The 18,005-nt window shown below is 36.1% G+C and overlaps 1 protein-coding gene across 1 annotated transcript in view; it reads left to right on the top strand.

Moving 5' to 3' along the window:
• SPAG16 (sperm associated antigen 16) overlaps positions 1 to 18,005 on the top strand; it is an 887,252-nt gene that overhangs the window by 611,728 nt on the left and 257,519 nt on the right. The window contains exon 14 of the mRNA XM_060106744.1: positions 10,292 to 10,357. Coding sequence (XP_059962727.1) covers positions 10,292 to 10,357 — 66 coding nt within the window. The remainder of the gene's footprint in view (positions 1 to 10,291; positions 10,358 to 18,005) is intronic.

The following is an 18,005-nucleotide window of genomic DNA, read 5'->3' as shown; positions in this document are numbered from 1 at the left end:
TCGTTAATGATTATTCTGTTTCCAATTTATATGTCAGTGGGATTATGTCAGTAATAATAATAGAGTGTATTTTCTTTAACAATTCATAAACCTATAAAGTTAAAATGCTTTGATTTTACAAAGTTATTTTTTAAAAGATTTGCAGAAAATGTCAATGTTATACACATTTTTCTATTATATTATTTGACCCTTTTCAATTAAAAAAGGATCTTTATAAAATTCTTTGACATTAATATTTAAACTTGATGACTAAGGTAGTAGCTATAATAGAAACAAGCTACATCTCGCTGGTAGTGAGTAGGAGAGTAGTTTTCTCAAGCTGGTTTCAACTTTAATTTTGCTCACCCTTGGACACAGTTTGCTTTCTCTTATTTACTAGTACTTTTCATTGGTCACATAATTTGAAATTAAAAACACATAGGACACAATTGCACAATATAATCCTGTTTAACTTCAGTAAGTTTTATTTAGAGAATTTTTCCTTAAAAATTTAAAACTATTTTACTATAAGCAATTACTTTCTAGAAATATACACAGGAATAATGTTAGGAGGAGACAGTGCCTCTGTACTGCAGGGCTGAGGGGTGGCTAAGTGCAAGGGGTGCTGTGGGCAAGAAACATCAGTGCACAAAATTTTATTCTGTGCAATGGTCAAATGGGTGTGAAATTCAATTATTAGGGCTTCATTTCCTATAGTTCCTCTCCATGATGACTGTTTTATAAAATCAAGAGTCCTGAGAGGTTAACCCTTTTGCCTGAATTGCCTTGAAAACGCAGAGGTCATGTGAAGAAAAGAAAGTTGATGAAGAGCAAACGTACTAAACTTAATAACTTTCCTAGGAATGGCCTTATTATGTGTGTGTGTTTGTGTGTGTGTGTGTGTGTGTGTGTGTGTGTGTGTGTACACTAACTCAAAAACTACTTATTAAATACCTCTCATGAGGCAGCAGGTCTCTGCAGTTATAAATATGAAGCAGTGAAGATAATAGATATCATCCTGCTATCACAAAATTTATAATCTGCATATTGTTACTATGCGATAATTAACATTTACTGAGCACTTACTGTGTCCAGGCAGCAGTCTAAGCACTTTACATGAATTAGCTTAAACCTCACCATCATGTAGATACTCTTATTATTCCTATTTTACAGATGAGAAAACTGAGTCTCAGTGTTCCAAAGACATAATAAGTAGCAAAGTCTCCATTCACATTCAAGCAGTGTTACACCAGATCCTGTGCTCTTAACCACTGCATTATATGCATGCATAATATTCATCTGTTTAGCTATATGCCCAAATATGACATAAAAATACAACTTTTCATTTTGAGATTGCATATTGGCTCAAAGTATATTTACATAATTATGTAAATTCTATATACAATACAATAAATACTGTAAAATAATGTCACAGTTTAACTCTTGCAACCAGCTAATGACACAATGGCTATTGCACTCCTAAGATATTTTATGCATAGTGGTATTAAGATATCTCCAGCCCTTTGTCATGGGCTGAATTATGTCTCCTCAAATTCCTGTTGAAGACCTAGCCCCCAGTACCTTGGAATCTGACTGTATTTGGAAATAGGGTCTTTAAAGGGGCAATTAAGGGTAAATGAGTTCATTGGGATGGACCCTAATCAATTTGACTAGTGTCCTTATAAGAAGAGGAGATTAGAACACAGATCCATACAGATAGATGGCTATCTCTCTTTACATGGAAGACCGTGTAAAGACACAGGGAGAAGAGAGCCTTATACAGCCAAGAAGAGGCCTCTGAATGAAACCAGCCCTGTCAACACCTTGATCTTGTGACTTCTAGGCTTCAAAAGAATGATAAAATAATTTTTTGTTGTTTAAGCCACCAAGTCTGTGGTACTTTGTTATGGCAGCCCCAAACTACCACACCCTTAAACCTCTCTGTGGTGTCAAAGGAGGAGACCACCACTCAGTATATGAAACAAACAAACAAAACTGAATGTGTCATACACATGAGTGAGGAAGATTATACTCATCAGAGCTATATCCATTGAGCAAACCCAGTTGCTGATCTCATATCCAGTTTTTGTAAAGAGTTTACTTTGGGTTGTGTTGGTTATAGAGGCAAAAGTAGGTTAGGTGAGTCTTAGAAGGTAGTTGTGTTGGTTATTGAAGCTCGTTTTTTGTCTGTTACACAGGAGGAAAAAGGTTAATATCAGCCTTAGGAACAAGTTCACTGTAGTGAATCTGGCCAAATGGCTGGTTGGCTTTCAAATCATGAGTCTGATGCGGTTTGGCTTTTCTAGGAGTGTTTACTGAAGTTAGTTGTCATTGATTAATTAGATAGGTTTAAAGCCAGTTCTGGTTGTTTACTTGTAAGCAGGACTATGGAACAGTTACTAATTGATTGGACAAGTTTAAAACTAGTCTGGTGTTTGTTAACATGGCTATAGAACAATGAGTCCTTCCTGGGAGAGTGGCAATTTCTTTTATTCTCAGTGATCAACAAAAATTGAAAAGTAGAACAAAAATAGAAAATAAGACTACCAATTAATCTATGAATGGCAATATCTCTTACTTGAGTAGGCACTATACGAATCACTTTACACAAATTTTTCCAACTGTAAATAAGAATTTAAATAAGAATTTTAAATATTACCCATTTCATATGGTAGAGATTGAGTTAAGATATGTAAAGTACTTAACATAGTATTTAGACAAATGAGAAATATTACCAATAACTTTCTAATAAGCTGAGTTCTAAATCCTGCAATTTCACTCCAGTATCACAATCTTTACCACCAAAATATACTACCTTTCATAATAAAATACACATATAGTATGATTTCATTTTATGTGTAACTGAGGTAGATAACATGACACAGAAGCGTGAACATATGTGCACAGGCTACTCCATATAATATACAAAGGACACTATTATAGTGGTCACATCTAGGGATGACCTGAGATAGGAGACTAAATTTTCATTGGAGTGTCTTCTGTAACATTTGATTTTTTTCAACCATATTCCTATGTTTCTTTTCTCTAATAAAATATAGTTAATAAAAAATTGTGTAGGGCCTCCCTGGTGGCGCAAGTGGTTGAGAGTCCGCCTGCCGATGCAGGGGATACGGGTTCGTGCCCCGGTCTGGGAGGATCCCATATGCCGCGGAGCGGCTGGGCCCGTGAGCCATGGCCGCTGAGCCTGCGCGTCCGGAGCCTGCGCGTCCGGAGCCTGTGCTCCGCAACGGGGGAGGCCACGGCAGTGGGGGGCCCGCATACCGCAAAAAAAAAAAAAAAAAAAAAAAAAAATTGTGTGGATGTTTTTACTAAGAAGGGCATGAAGGAACTTTCTGGAAATGTTCTATATCCTAATCTGAATGGCAGCTACACAGAAACATGCATAGATAAAAATTGAGCTAAGCCTCTAAAATTTGTGCATAATTTGTTATATGTTACTAAAGGCACTTTAACACATCAAAAAGACCTTTTAAAAGTTAGCCTTGTTTAAAAACAAAAACAAAAACAAACTAACAATATCTTCTGAGTTGGGAAGGCTCATTTTATATTTTCAAGTTTGTTAATTTTTTTTTCAAAAGAATATTTAATCCATTGGTTAAATAAATAAGTCATTATAATGAGAAGGGAAGTTTGTGAACCTCAGTCCTTTAATGATTTTAGTGATGGTATGTTTGGTTGCTTATTTTATGATTACGTGTGATTTTATATTTTATGATTATTTCATTATTTTATATTAGGCCTAATTTTTTAAGAGTTTTTAAACTTTTGAGTATTAGGCTTCTGTAAGTATTATTTTAGTATTTTTTTCATCTTTTCACATAGCACTATTGATAATAGAAAAGCTTTTAATAATTAAAGAGGTAAGATTAATCTTCTTCTATAGGGTTTACATCAGTCAGGTTATGCTAGGTTGTGTTATGGCAACACAGTCTCCGAATCACAGCAACATTTATATCTTGCTCATGGTCTGTGTCCTCCGTGAGTTGGAAGGGAGAGCTCTCCTCATCATACTCACCTGGGATCCAGGATCATCTCGCAGCCACCTTGAATGGTACTGGTTTCTGCCATAGGAAAAATATATCCAAGGAGGGTGTTGTACCTGTAATTGAATGCTAGAAAGATGTGGTTGGAGAGAGCATGAGAAAGGCACTACATGTCATTTCCACTCACAACTCTTGGGCCAGAACTCTTTACATGGCTCCACACAGCCATGGGGGGGCCAGGAGGTACATATCTACCAGAAAGGAAGAACACTGGAAAAAAACTAGCAAATGGCACTAAAAGGTTGCCTCCGTCTTCTCACTTCAATTTCTTGCACATAAAATGTTAGATTACTTTGTAACAAAACAGAGGTACTGTCTTGGCTCTGGCATTCTTTGCTTCTGCCATCATGGATTAGTGCTTCTGTTTTCTCATCTCCAAAAATGGGAATTACAATACTACCCATCTCATTGAGTTGTTCTGAGAATTAAATGTGATAATGAAAGTAAAGCACTTAGCACAACACTTTAAGTACATAATAAGCACTCAGTAAATGTAAAGCTGCCTTTTTTACCTGGAGTCATCAGTTATCTCCATGTAGTTGTTTAAAACATTAAGACACAATGGCATAGTCAGTGGCTAAATATGCTACTGGGTTAGAACCAAGTTATGGCAAAGGAATGGAAGGAATAAGACACTGCACATTTAATGTCATGACTGATCAAGATAAAAAATGAATGTTGGAAAGAAGATCAAGCTATTTACCAAAACATAAGCATATCTTGTGAGTGTAGATTTTTTCCAGTTTTCAGTTGTGATCTTCATGTAACTGGTTACTTTTTCATTCAACAACTGTTTATGAAATCTACCAGAGCTGTCTTGGGCTTTGGGGGTGATAGAGTGGTGGACAAGACAAACAACTTGTTCTTATGGGACTTAATTGTAGTGGGTGGAAAACTAACAATAAACAGGGAAACAAGTAATTTTATTACTTGTTTATTATTGTTATTAATTTCATTAAGTAATTTTAGTTAATGAAGAGTGATACAAAAGAAACAATGCAGGGTGACCTATTTGTTGGGTACCGACATCTGCTGAAGCAGTTAAGCGCTGGAGTCTCACAGGCTTAATACAGTAGAAGCTTAGTTCTCATTCATAAACTGTCCAGTCAGCAGGTCCTGACCAGTGGCTTTTCTCCTTGTGGTGGTTCAGAAACCCAGACTCCTTTCATCTGTGCTGTGCCATATTCTAGAAGCTCCTCTGCCTTCAGCCTGCAAACAGACAAAAATAAAGAGCTTAGAGGATTGTGTGGGATATTTTACAGGCCAGGCCTATGTCGGACTTATTTCACAATTGCCCACGTTTCACTGGGCAGAACTCAGTCACATGGCCGCACCTGACCTCAAGTCTGGCTGAGTGCCCAAGGGGAAAAGGAAAGCAGTTTCACAGAAATTTCTTCTACTGTAATGAGAAGATATAAGGGGAGGGGGGAGAATATTTGATATCAGACATCACTGGAAAGGTTCTATTGGAGTTGAAAGCAGAATGGGAAGAAGGACAAGGGCATGTGTATAGCTTCCTGGAAACATCCAAGGTAGAGAAAATAGGATGTACAAAGGCAGGAACACGCTAGGCCTGTTAGAACAGAAAGGCCAGTGTGACAGTGTTATGCTTTGGTGTCTATAGTTATTTATTTATTCTGACAGGAAACAGGAGGTTTCTGGATCAGAGCTCATGCCATTTATTTGCTCACAGAGCAGCTCATGTTGATTTTCCACCCCCCAGTTCCCCATGGGGAGAAGCAGTGAGAACCAGGTGTACCCTGTAGGAACAGTGGGGTTACGTACCATGGAAAGGAACCACCACATTATGAAACCCCGTGCCCCTCCACTACTGCAGTAGAAAGAGAAAGAGAAACCTTTGTTCTGAAATGTAAGCAAATCCACTATAGGAGGAGAAGGGGAAGGACTTTAGACTTCCCAACACTGTAATGTAAACAAGTGCCTCAAGGAGAGATACCCCTAAATCTCTCCGGAAGTCTCCATCTTCAGGGTTGCTATTCAAGCATATTTTGACATCCAAGTGCAGTACTCTGCTCAGAAAGCCCTGACCTTATCAAAACATGAAAAGAATCATGGAGCATAATGTGTGAGAAGGGAGAATGGTAAAGGATGAGGTCAGATAGGCAGACAGAAGCCAGATAATACAGAGCCTTTGGAACTAAGAGTTTAAAATTTATTCTACATGCAATGGTAATTGGATGGCTGTAAGCAGCAGAATGGCATAATCTGATTCAGGTTTTATTGATTACTTCAGTGTCTGAGAGAGAAGTGGATGGGGAGTAGGGTGAGGTAGGAGCAGGGAGATGAGTAAGGATGCTTCTGCTGTTCTCTTGCTCCATGTGATGATGTCCTGCACCAGAGTGGTGACAGTGGAGGAGAGCAGAGGTGGGAAGCTTAAGGGCATATGTTGAGGAAGGAACTGATATAAGGGGTGGGGTGGATGTAGGGAAAGAAAGAGAGTTATTCTAATTCTCAGGGTTTTTTAAAATTTTTATTTAATATTGGAGCATAGTTGATTAACAATGTTGTGTTAGATTCAGGTGTACAGCAAAGTGATTCAGTTATACTATACAGGTATCTATTCTTTTTCAAATTATTTTCCCACTTAGGTTATCACAGAATATTGAGCAGCGTTCCCTGGGCTATACAGTAGGTCCTTGTTGGTTATCAATTCTCAGGTTTTTGACTGCCTAGGTTTTTTGTTTGAGCAACTAGTGATGCCATTTACTTAAAGGGAAAGATTTGGCAAGGGTCAAGAGAGGCAGTTGGGAAGTAGTAAATCAAAAAGTCTGCTTTTGCATATCATGTCTAACATGCTGTATCAGACAGGTCACAAGCAGGAAACAGATGATACATGGAGTACACTCAAGTTGAATGGTTACAGAAATGTGAACAGGGTTAAGGGACCAAACACAGCACCCAAACACTAGCAACAGTAGAAAGCTATTACTACCACTAGGTCTGAAGGGGCTGGGGAAGAAGAACATTACTGAACAGTGTGAGCTGTAGCCATTGGAGAGGATCTGCACAACATAAGCAGTGGAATTAGGTAGAGGGCAGAGCCAATAAGAAAATCACAGCTGAACAGGAAGGGAGCTGAAGTGGTCATTTATCCATCTTCTACATAGTTCCACTCTTCCATATCCTGCTGATGGTTTTCTCTTACTGAATCCAACCAGAAGGAGGAGAACCTGAGAGCCCACAGTGATGTGGTTAGTAGAGATCAGGGCACAGAGCAGGGAAGGGCCAAATGGGGAATGAATCTGAGAGACAAATAGAAAAAACAACACTGATGTTGATAAGACTCCTTCCTGGGGTCTTTAAGGAGGCAGATAGATAGCTAAGGGAGAGATATTAATTTGGACATCATCACTATTTCAGTGGCCTATCTAGTGTATACTAAAAGCTAATATTTGTAAGCTCTTACTTTGTGATAGGCACTGTTACAACATTTCACATGCATTATCTCATTTAATTCTCAAAACAGACCTATAGGTTAAATATCATTATCGCATTGGACATGGGTAATAGCGTTTAACCTATAGATTTGTTTTGAGAATTCCTTGAGGCAACTGAAGCACAGTGAAGTGAAGCAACCTGTTTAAGTTCACATAGCTATTTGGTAGCAGAGCCAAGAATTAAGTTCCAGATGTTTTTATCCCCAGAGCCAATAATGGAAACCATTATTGCATACAGCTTCTCTGAGAGACTCAAATACTGGAGCAGTGACACGTTAGGTCACATGATTTTTTTTTTTTTTTTTTTTTGGTAAGACTCTTCCCTTTTTTTTTTTTCATTTTTTCCACTTCTTTGAAAGAAAACAATTCTGACAAGAATTCATCAAAGAAGATATTCTGAAATTTAATGCCCTGGTGTGGGTATTGCTTTTGATTAAGGCTGTTTGAAGACTAGAATATTAGTAACCCACATATTCCCTATACCACAAAAAAAGAGTAGATTCACTTTTATCTTGGAAACAAAGCTGGATAGAAAAGCTTTTTTAACTTTCCTTAATTCATGAAACATTTATCTTCGAGTCAGGTTTTGTTATAGCAGCACAAATGTGGTCCATCAGCATTTCCATTATAACCCCATATTTCCAGGGCTTTTCATGAGTGCCTTAGAGATTCTACTTTGAATTAAAACTTGGCATTCAGGATTTGAATCAGAAAACTCCATTTTCCTTACCAATTAATCAAATAGTTTAGAGGTTCTCAGTTTAGAAGAGGACCAAACATAAAACTTTTATTAAAGCAAAGAGTATTTTAAGACAAATTTACTAACAAATATTTTAAAATATTAACACTCACTATACAACTATAATATTATGTAACTATTTATATTAGTTCTCAAAAAAATTAACCATAAACGCTCCTGAGATAATACATGAAAGATAACCATAACATCTTATACTTTGCCTTTTTGGCTTTGTAAGTAATTTATCTCTACTTTGGGAATTTGGGTGATTGGAAGTCCTCAGCATAATTGGTTTAATGTTATTAAAAGTATCAAGATACTGAACCAGAAGAGCCTAAGTAGGGGGAATCCTGAGAGAGTGCCAAAGTACTTCAACATATTTTTATGAATTTTAAATTCATGTGGGGAAATTTTGCATTCTATACAAAGGGATTAACAGCATGCATTAATTCTGTAAATAGATATTTGAAATATAATGTGCTGAATGCAATGGCAGTAATGAGGATTGAATAAGTTTAGTTACAAAGCCTTTCCACTTAGTTCCAAGCTATTCCATGAATGTTCTGCAAAAACGAGGGGGCATGATGATGACCCTGTATCTTTAATATCTCATTCTGCAGTCTTTTCTGTAATCTCTCCTCCAGCCTTAAATGGTTTAGGACTAAGTAAGCACAAGGTAGTGAATGAAAGTAGATGAAGCCTTTTGAGTAAACCTGCTCTCCTGACTGACTTCTCTCCAGCTACACTGGCCTCCTTGCTATTCCAGAAACACACCAGGCAAACTCCCACATTGGGATTTGTTCTAGCTTTTCTTCTTCCTGGAATGCTTTTCCTCCAGATGTCTGCTTGCCTAACTCCCTTACTGCCTCAGTCTTGGTTCAAACCCTGCTTTCTGAGCGTGGTCAAACTCCATCACTCTACTTGATAATTGGATTTGCCCTTAGCCCTTCAATCCCAGGACTCATGACACCTCTTACCCTACCTGACTTTTCTTCTTTCCACAATATTTACTATCTTCTAACACACTTTGTACCTTTTTAAAATATTTCTTATCTTCTAACACACTTTGTACCTTTGTACTTTCCCTTTCCCCCTGGAATGTAAGGTCAGTGAAGATAGGGTTCTTTGTTTTATTCACTGACATATTCTAAGCACCTAGAATTGTGCTGAACATATATTAATTGCTCAAAGATATTTGTTAAATGAATAATATACTGTCAAATGAAATCTGAATTTCTGCCCATAACAAGAATCTACAAACAACATTCTAGATATAACTTTCTCTGTTCCCTGGTTCTTCTATGGAATTTGAGTTATTTCCCTAAGATAGGTAAGAATGCTCTTTGAACATCAGTGTCAAAATGAAAGGTTCCACATTTAAATCCTTTTTGTAATGTGTTATGGGCCCATTTTTCTTAAAATTGTTTAAATTAAAACTTGGAAATTTTGCAGTTAAATTAAATTTTAGTTTTAGCTATTGTTTGGAAAACATGACCTGAATGGGTAGATGCAAAGTATGGTTTTCACAAAACAAATGCTTATTTTGTGTTAAAAATACTACTGGGCACATTTGTAACATTTTTTTATACTTGTAATGATATTAATACCAAACTGTGAAAGTTTATGGTTTAAAATGTGATCTTGTGATTAAAAAGGAGAAAGAAGCCCACACCCTCAGCAGTGGTGAAAATGTGTTGAAAACAAGGGCTTTCTATAAGCACTTCACTACTTGGCACCATGGCTTGAAAGCTATGTTGATTGCAGAATAGAGTCAGTTAGTGAGAGTTCACCACCGGCTCAGTGGTATAAAAGTGAGGACCCTGGAATTTCAGTGTAGATACTAATGCTGTTGGCACATGCACCAGCACAGCCCTGTCTGATTCTGAATGGTAGCTGACAGCAAAAGCTAACCTTTTCTCCCATGAGTATGTATTAGTTTTATTTATGGACTTAAACATTACTTTGAAACAAATAAGATCTGTTATCTTTCCTCTTCTTTTCACATATTAAATTGAATTTATTTGATTTGTATTTCTGCTTTGTTTTCTTAGGGTAAATGTGAGCAGTCCCTCTATGGTCACATGCATTCCATCAATGATGCCACCTTCACTCCTAGGGTGAGTTCAGTTCTCCCAATAAATTATTTTACTGCTTCATATATACAAATTCATTTTAATGAAACAAAGTTCCAGAGAAAAATGGCACATTAACAGGGCGAGAGAACAAATTTGAGAATTAATTATAGCAGTTAAAAAAATATATATGTAGTATAGGGTTACAGAAGTTTAAAACACACACACTATACAGTGGTAGAAACAAGGAGGAAATCTCCTATTGTACTTAACTCCACTTAAACACATTTTAAAAAAGCTTTTTGTCTAATGTGCGCTTCAAGAAAGTAAGTGGGATATGAACTTATAAATTTTAAAGTAAAATCATAAAATAAAAATGCTCGAAAGGAAACCTATAAAAAATGTTAAAGAAATAGGGCCTTTCTTCAGGTTAGAATAGACCAACCTTGATTTGACAGTTCTTCAGTTCCTCATGGACAGGTTTCACATATGTCTTTATGTAAACTGATGACATAGCATAAATATTTATCTGTAGTTTGAGATATGTAGTTATCAGGATGATTTCACCAGTGATGAAGATTGTTAAACATGGCTTTGAGTTTCTGTGCCACTTGGGGTTGTCTCTAAAAGAGTTCAGATAGTAATCATGGAAGGATGATTTAAGTTTGTTCCTTCTCAGATGAAAGCAATTTGACTAGATAGATGACCTCTCAAGTCCCTTCAAACTCTATGATTTAATTATAGCTAACATTTTAATTTGACTCTAAGTTCCCAGGAGAGTGTAAATCTTAATTCCATACTCCTCTTTCTTTTCCAATTAGCTAAAAAAGAAATCTGATAGATCACCTACATCTAACTTCAAAATGACAGCTTAGTCAAAACTCCATTACTATCATGCTGTTATTATTCTTTCAGAGAGAGAAACATATTCACTAAAAACCATTCCTACTAAAGGAATGTTGTTTACCTCAACTGAAATTGTGCTGGTGTCATCAGCCCTGGAATGTTCATGATTGGCTCAACTAAAATTAAATTCTAACAAATTTGTCTTAGTAAAGAATTTCCATTTGATTGACTCTATTGAGCCAATATATTATGGATTAGTTCTAAATACCAAGTAAAATTTTATTTCTAGCAGAGTATAGAACCATTTAAGCACTGTAGACCTACATGATAGGATATTTATGCTAAAAATTCTATTAAGTGGCTTAGAGCTTCACATACCCTAGGAAAATTAAATAGAAGCTAAAATGAAGTAAACTAATATTTTGTAAGTCAGGCATTTATTTTGGTAATCAATATCATAGCTGAAAAAGCGTACCATTTAACATCCTAAATAGTAAAATTAATAAATATGGAAATAGCCAAATTAGACTTAGTCAGTAATCAAGGGACACATACATTAATTATGTATATTTCAAAAGCAGGATAATGAATGAGGTCTAGGTGTCCAATATCAAAGTGGCTAATCCGTTTTTGCTTACACACTTTGTACATACCAAAGGGACTATTACAACCCTCTTCCAAATCAATATCCCAAAGCCTCATTGAATTTTTCCATTAATTTATCTCTTCTTCACTGGAAATAGTTAATAAACTATTAAGGAAGTGATGTTTTGTTATGATGAATGACACTCTTAAGTAAAATTTTCCATCACTCACGTCAACTGTTTTGAAAACTGTCGTATTTCACGTACCCGGTAGGGAATGTCAAGAGGGAGGAGGCAGCAGTAACTGAAAGACTTCCAGGATGTCTCAAGCACATGGCATCGTGACACAGTTCACATTCAAACCTCAGGCAAAGTTGTGGTCATAAATGCATCATGCGGTACATACATGGCAGGCAGAGATTTGAATTATTTACTGTTAGCTCTGCTAATTGTCTGATGCCTTAGGGATATGCATTCAAGTTACATTACCAGTTAAAAATGCGTTCAGCTGTTTACATAAACACAATTTTAGGAAAAGTCTACAATTTTAGGTTTGTAAGCAGAAATAAAAAATGTAAAACTCAGTGTTATCCAGCTAGCAACCAAGAATCACGGAAACAAATATACAATATACAGTATATATATTGTTCTGTAAAGCTGTATAAATTGTATTTTATTTCTATGTTATAATATTAGAGCTCTGATGTCTTCACCTCTGACCGATTTTTCTGTTGGAGATAGACATTTATTTAAACCTCTTTTTAAAGTAATCTGTTAATGAAACACTTTAAGGACCTATGAAAGCTTTTTATGAGGTCAATTTTGTAAAGCAAAACCAAAATATTTTTTAAAAGTTGACAGTAATTGCTGGAATAATATTAATAGACACATACAATTCAATGTAAGTAAAAGATTGTTTTAAATTATGTAAAAATACATAGCAAGAAAATGAGCAGGGTATTCCTATCAGAGGGAGTCTCCCCGGCCTTCAGTTTTCCAGGAAATTGACCCATAGTCTGACTAGTGTAGGGATTCCATCAAGCCTTCTAGAAACTCTTTCTGGTCCTCTTCTAGAGTGATGTTACGGTGGAGTGGGTGTCCTTATCTCTCTGTGGACATTCCCAGCTGTTCTGAGAGACACATAGTCAGGATGATTATGCTGTGCCTGCCTGGTAAGGCCAGGTGAACACTATAAATCAACTCTATTAGAATACCAGTGCATCTTTCCTTGGGAATATTTACCTCCATTTCACACATTCAAGCTGGGAATTTGGTCTCAATTCATTGGTCATTAAACGAAATTGAAAGGCTGTGTAGCATCAAAGAAACTACTAGTAGTTCTAGAGGTCTAACCAGCTCATAAAAGGAAACTTCAGACCTACCTCGAGTACTATTCTCACTTCTTTTAGTTGACGTGTTGTTTTATTCAAATACTGTTATATTGATTATTTTAATGTAGAGGTGTATATCTTTATTGTAACTAATTATATAAAATACTGATATTTTGATTTTGAAGTGAATGATATAATATATAGCCTTAATAGAAGACTAGTCAAATTCTAACTTGTTTCCCACCTGTATAATTCCATGGAAACTGTAACTGCCGTGAATATGGTGAAAGAGAGTGAAGTCTATCAGTTTTATCTTTACAGTGGTTGTGAGTTTTAAGCAAATAAGAGGGAAAGGGGTTTAATAGTAATTTGTAGTAAAGTAGATACCCCCTCTGTTGGCCTTGAGTCATGTGGAGGGCAAGAGAAATAATTTCCTGTTTTAGAGAACTTGAAGAAGAGTGTAACTATGAGAAGTAATTCAGGCCAAGAAGGTGAAGGAAGTGTTTGGAACAGAGAGTGGCATTACAGGGGAATTGGTTGATCATGTATATGGATCATTAGAGGATGGAGTAGAAGGGTGTGTGTGAGAGAGAGGAAGGGTAATGGGATAAGATTAAGGGACAAACACAGCTCTTTGAAGATGAGGGTCTATGTAATAAGGGAAAACATGCTGGCCTGGGCACCTATCAATAACAGAAATAAGTATAACAATCACATTCTGCATGTCAAAATGGCCATAGAATCAAAATGAGTGTATCAAAATGAAAAATCAAAAACCAAATACTCATAAAATATGATAGTATAGAAAAAAGATTAAGTCCACTCTGCATTTCCTATCCCTAGGTATCTTACCCTGAGCTTCCTATCCACAGGTATCAGAGGTTATGGATTCAAGTTGTCTGATAAAGAGTTGCCCCAGGAAGTGTGGGCTAAGTCAGCTTTAGTTCCAAAGTCATTGAGGGCTGATTGGACTTTCAGAATGAAGTCATGGATCATGGATCAAATGAGATATTTTAAAATCAAAATGTGCCATAACCCCACTGAAATCCTAAGGTAGATTCACTGCTGTGCTTCACTACTGGAAGCTCCCAGTCACTCTCCCTCATTCTTTGAAGACTGGAGTTCCCGAATCACTGTCTTTCCCTACACATATGGCTCATGCAGTACTCTGATCACTTTCTTGTTGACCACTTTTCCTCCAACACTTCTTTATCCTCAGTCGCATACTCCCGAAGTCAAACGGCGAGCACTTTGTCATTAACTGTAAATGAATCACTTCCAAAATCTCAATTTCAAGCATTGCTTTTCAAAAGATACCTGTCTTCCAGCTCTAAGTAAAGCCAGTACAATATTTCCACTTCATTGAGAGCTCTAATCAGCTAAAATCTTACTCAGCATCTTATCACCTTTCTGCCTTTACTTATCATTTTATCCCAGCCTGGGTTCCTCAATTGTCATTCTGGCAATTCCACCACAAAGGACTTTGGTTCAATTTGACCTCATTTTTTCTGTAATGCTTAACTGGCAAATCTACATTCTTTGGCCTATACTGGGACAGACTAAAAAACACTGGAGGAAACTATACAAACAAACTGGTTTTTTTCTTTAAATTAACTTTAAATTTCCCTTTCCTTGTTTCATTATGTATTATTTCAGTTCAGATGTATGTATATCTATATCTATATCTCCATAATTTCTTTGACTTTTGAGTGGTGGTATTATTCCTGCATTATATCTTATTCCTCCATGTTGCCCAGAAGTCTCCCATATCATTTTCTCCTCAACCATTCAAATATGAACTCCAAGTCAACAACTCCCCTGAAACTCTCTGATTTCCATATTGTTTCATCTAATGACCATTTCTCCATTATGATTAAACTTTACTTTTCATAGTTACTTTTAAAACCTTCTATTTGAATCCTGAGAAGTAAAATCTCCGTGGTCACTGCTTTTTAAACTACTGTTCTGGATCCTTCTCTACTACCTGACTCCCAAATACTAAACTGTATCAAGACTCAATCTTAAATTTTATTCTGTAGCAGGTTCTCTTCTTGCATCATCTCACTCAAACCTGTGGCTTTTAATTTTATCTGCATATGATGATTTCTAGGTAAATCCCACTCTGTACTTCAGACTCACTGTTAGCTATTTTGCATCTCAGCCTAAATATCTATATCTCATTTTAATATGCTAAAAATGAAAGTATTGCTTTCTCTTTCTCCTAACTGGTTCCTTTCCCCATCTTTTCATTAGTCATTGTGACCCTGTTAATCCCAATGCAGAAGCAGAAGGATCAGTCATGGTTCACAACTGTCGTGGGACTTTCTGTCTGTTCACTTATTTATTTGTTTGTTTGTTTGTTTGTTTGTTTATTGTGGTACGCGGGCCTCTCACTGTTGTGGCCTCTCCCGTTGTGGAACACAGGCTCCGGACGCTCAGGCTCAGCGGCCATGGCTCACGGGCCCAGCCGCTCCGCGGCATGTGGGATCTTCCTGGACCGGGGCACCCGTGTCCCCTGCATCGGCAGGCGGACTCTCAACCACTGCGCCACCAGGGAAGCCCTGTCTGTTCACGTTTTTAAAAAAATCTCTCTACACTGGAAAGCAGTAAAAAAGAATGAGAAAAAAGACATTTTAAATCTTGTTTGGCTCAATACCTCCAGCATCTAGTATAGCTTATTTTGCATACTTAATATTAAAAAATGTGATGAATAAATGCAGAGTTTTAGACAAATGAAAGTACACGGATTTCATTACAGCATTGTATCATTGAATCTTACTTATTTCAACTTTACTGGCTTTCAAAGTCCTGTGGATATTGAACTGCAAGACACAAACTCATTTATTGATAATTCTCACAATAGATTAGTTGCTCCTTAGAAAGCTTCTATAAATCATAGTGTTCCATAACTTTGGAGCCCTGGAAAATTACCCAATTGCAGTTATACTTATCTCCTAGTACATTTTGGATCCTGGCTTTGCCATTCACAGGATGTACAATCTTTTTTTTTTCATTAATTTTTTTCCAAACTGATGCAAAATATTTATTCCAAGTTAGTTATTTTATGCAGTAGTTTTCCCCCTCAACAGACTTGTGATAACCACATCTTTTAAATCTGTAAATCATGTTATCAAAATAATCTTAATCTTTGATATCTCAGAAAAATGTATATTTTGCAATCCACCATGAATATCAAGGCTGCAAGAATAACACATTTCCTATATCCAAATATTTTACAGCTGTACCCAGAAAGAAAAAAAAAAAGGAAAAAAACATATATGCTAGGTTAAGGGCTAACATTACCCTAGCAGCCAGAAATAAAATAAAGTATCCAAATTATTAGCATTACTTTAATACAGTTATAACTTCAGTAGTCATTTTGTCATTGACAATGATTGCTTGAGCACAGGGCTGAGTGCCCCAAGGGCTGGTAGTAGAAGCTGCTGCTGCAGACCAGTGCCTCTTCCTCTCTGCCCTGCCAGCTCCCACCTGTGCATCGCCCCATATATACCGTCTGTATGTGTGTGTATAGTTGCTTTATAATGTTGTTAGTTTCTGGTGTACAGCAAAGTGGATCATCTATATGTCTATATATATCCCCTCTTTTTTGGATTTCCTTCCCATTTAGGTCACCACAGAGCACTGAGTAGAGTTCCCTGTGCTCTAGTTTCACATTAGTTATCTATTTTATACATAGTGGTGAATCATCCCACTCCCCCTGCCCTGGTGTCCATACGTCCATTCTCTACGTCTGGGTCTCTGTTTCTGCTTTGCAAATAAGTTCATCTGTATCATTTTTCTAGATCCACATATAAGCAATATTATACAATATTTGTTTTTCTCTTTCTGACTTACTTCACTCTGTATGACCATCTCTAGGTCCATCCACATCTCTGCAATTTGCACAATTTCATTCCATTTTATGGCTGAGAAGATATATAATCTTGAGTAAATCATTTAGTTCTTTTGTAAAAATAAATGATATAAAGAACAGTGAATCTTAGATAATACATATAATGTGTTTAACATAGTACCTGGTAAATCGAAAATGCTATTACTATCACTTCTACTCCTACCACACCTACTATTACTATCACTATTATTATTACTACTACTACTACCATTATTCTTGGAGCTAATATTTCTTTCTATCCATTTGTGTTCAAATAAGTAGACATAAATAAAAGAACAACCACACACAAGTATATGACTTTCTTCTATCCTATAATTTAATTTTATTTAATATAATATAAATGTTATAAACATAAAACTGAAGTATATATTTCACACTTTAACAAAAATAAGAAAATGAAATTCTAAAACTATTCTAAATAAGAAATTATGGAATTGTATTAAACTTGAGCTAAATTCCACTAAAAAAAAATGAACATAAACCTCCATAGGAGTATTTTGTCTGTTTCATATCATAGTATACCATTTAATAATTAGGCAGTTAAGAGTTTTAAATTTGATCTGGAATAGATTAATTGCTTTTCCCAAGTTACTAGTATATAGATATAAATGAATTAATTATCTTTTTTAAAAATCATGGAAAAGTAAATACTGCAATTGCCTACCTAAAAAGTTATCCTCACTCCATTTTAGCAAAGGAAGCTCAATTTCTGATATTCTGAATTTTGTTTATTTTTAACCAGTCTCAAACAGAAAGTGCTTAATATCCATCTTTGGCCATTTTATATAAAGAGATACAAATAACATTTAGGTGATGCAGCCATTGATCTTCTGAAGGACAAATGATGTCAGGCAGTACTTACACACACACAAAAAATAATTTTGTTTACTTCTTCAGCAATACAACTTGATGTCAACTACCATTTAGCTGGGCCAATAATATTGATATCTAATGTCAGTTCTTATTCATTACTGTACCTAGATGATGCTAAGTCACAACTTTTAGATGTATGGTGAAAA

This window comes from Mesoplodon densirostris, chromosome 8 (assembly GCF_025265405.1).
Source record: "Mesoplodon densirostris isolate mMesDen1 chromosome 8, mMesDen1 primary haplotype, whole genome shotgun sequence".
NCBI lineage: Eukaryota > Metazoa > Chordata > Mammalia > Artiodactyla > Ziphiidae > Mesoplodon > Mesoplodon densirostris.
The sequence above is the reverse complement of the archived record's forward strand: the minus strand, read 5'-3'. Positions and strand labels throughout refer to the sequence as shown.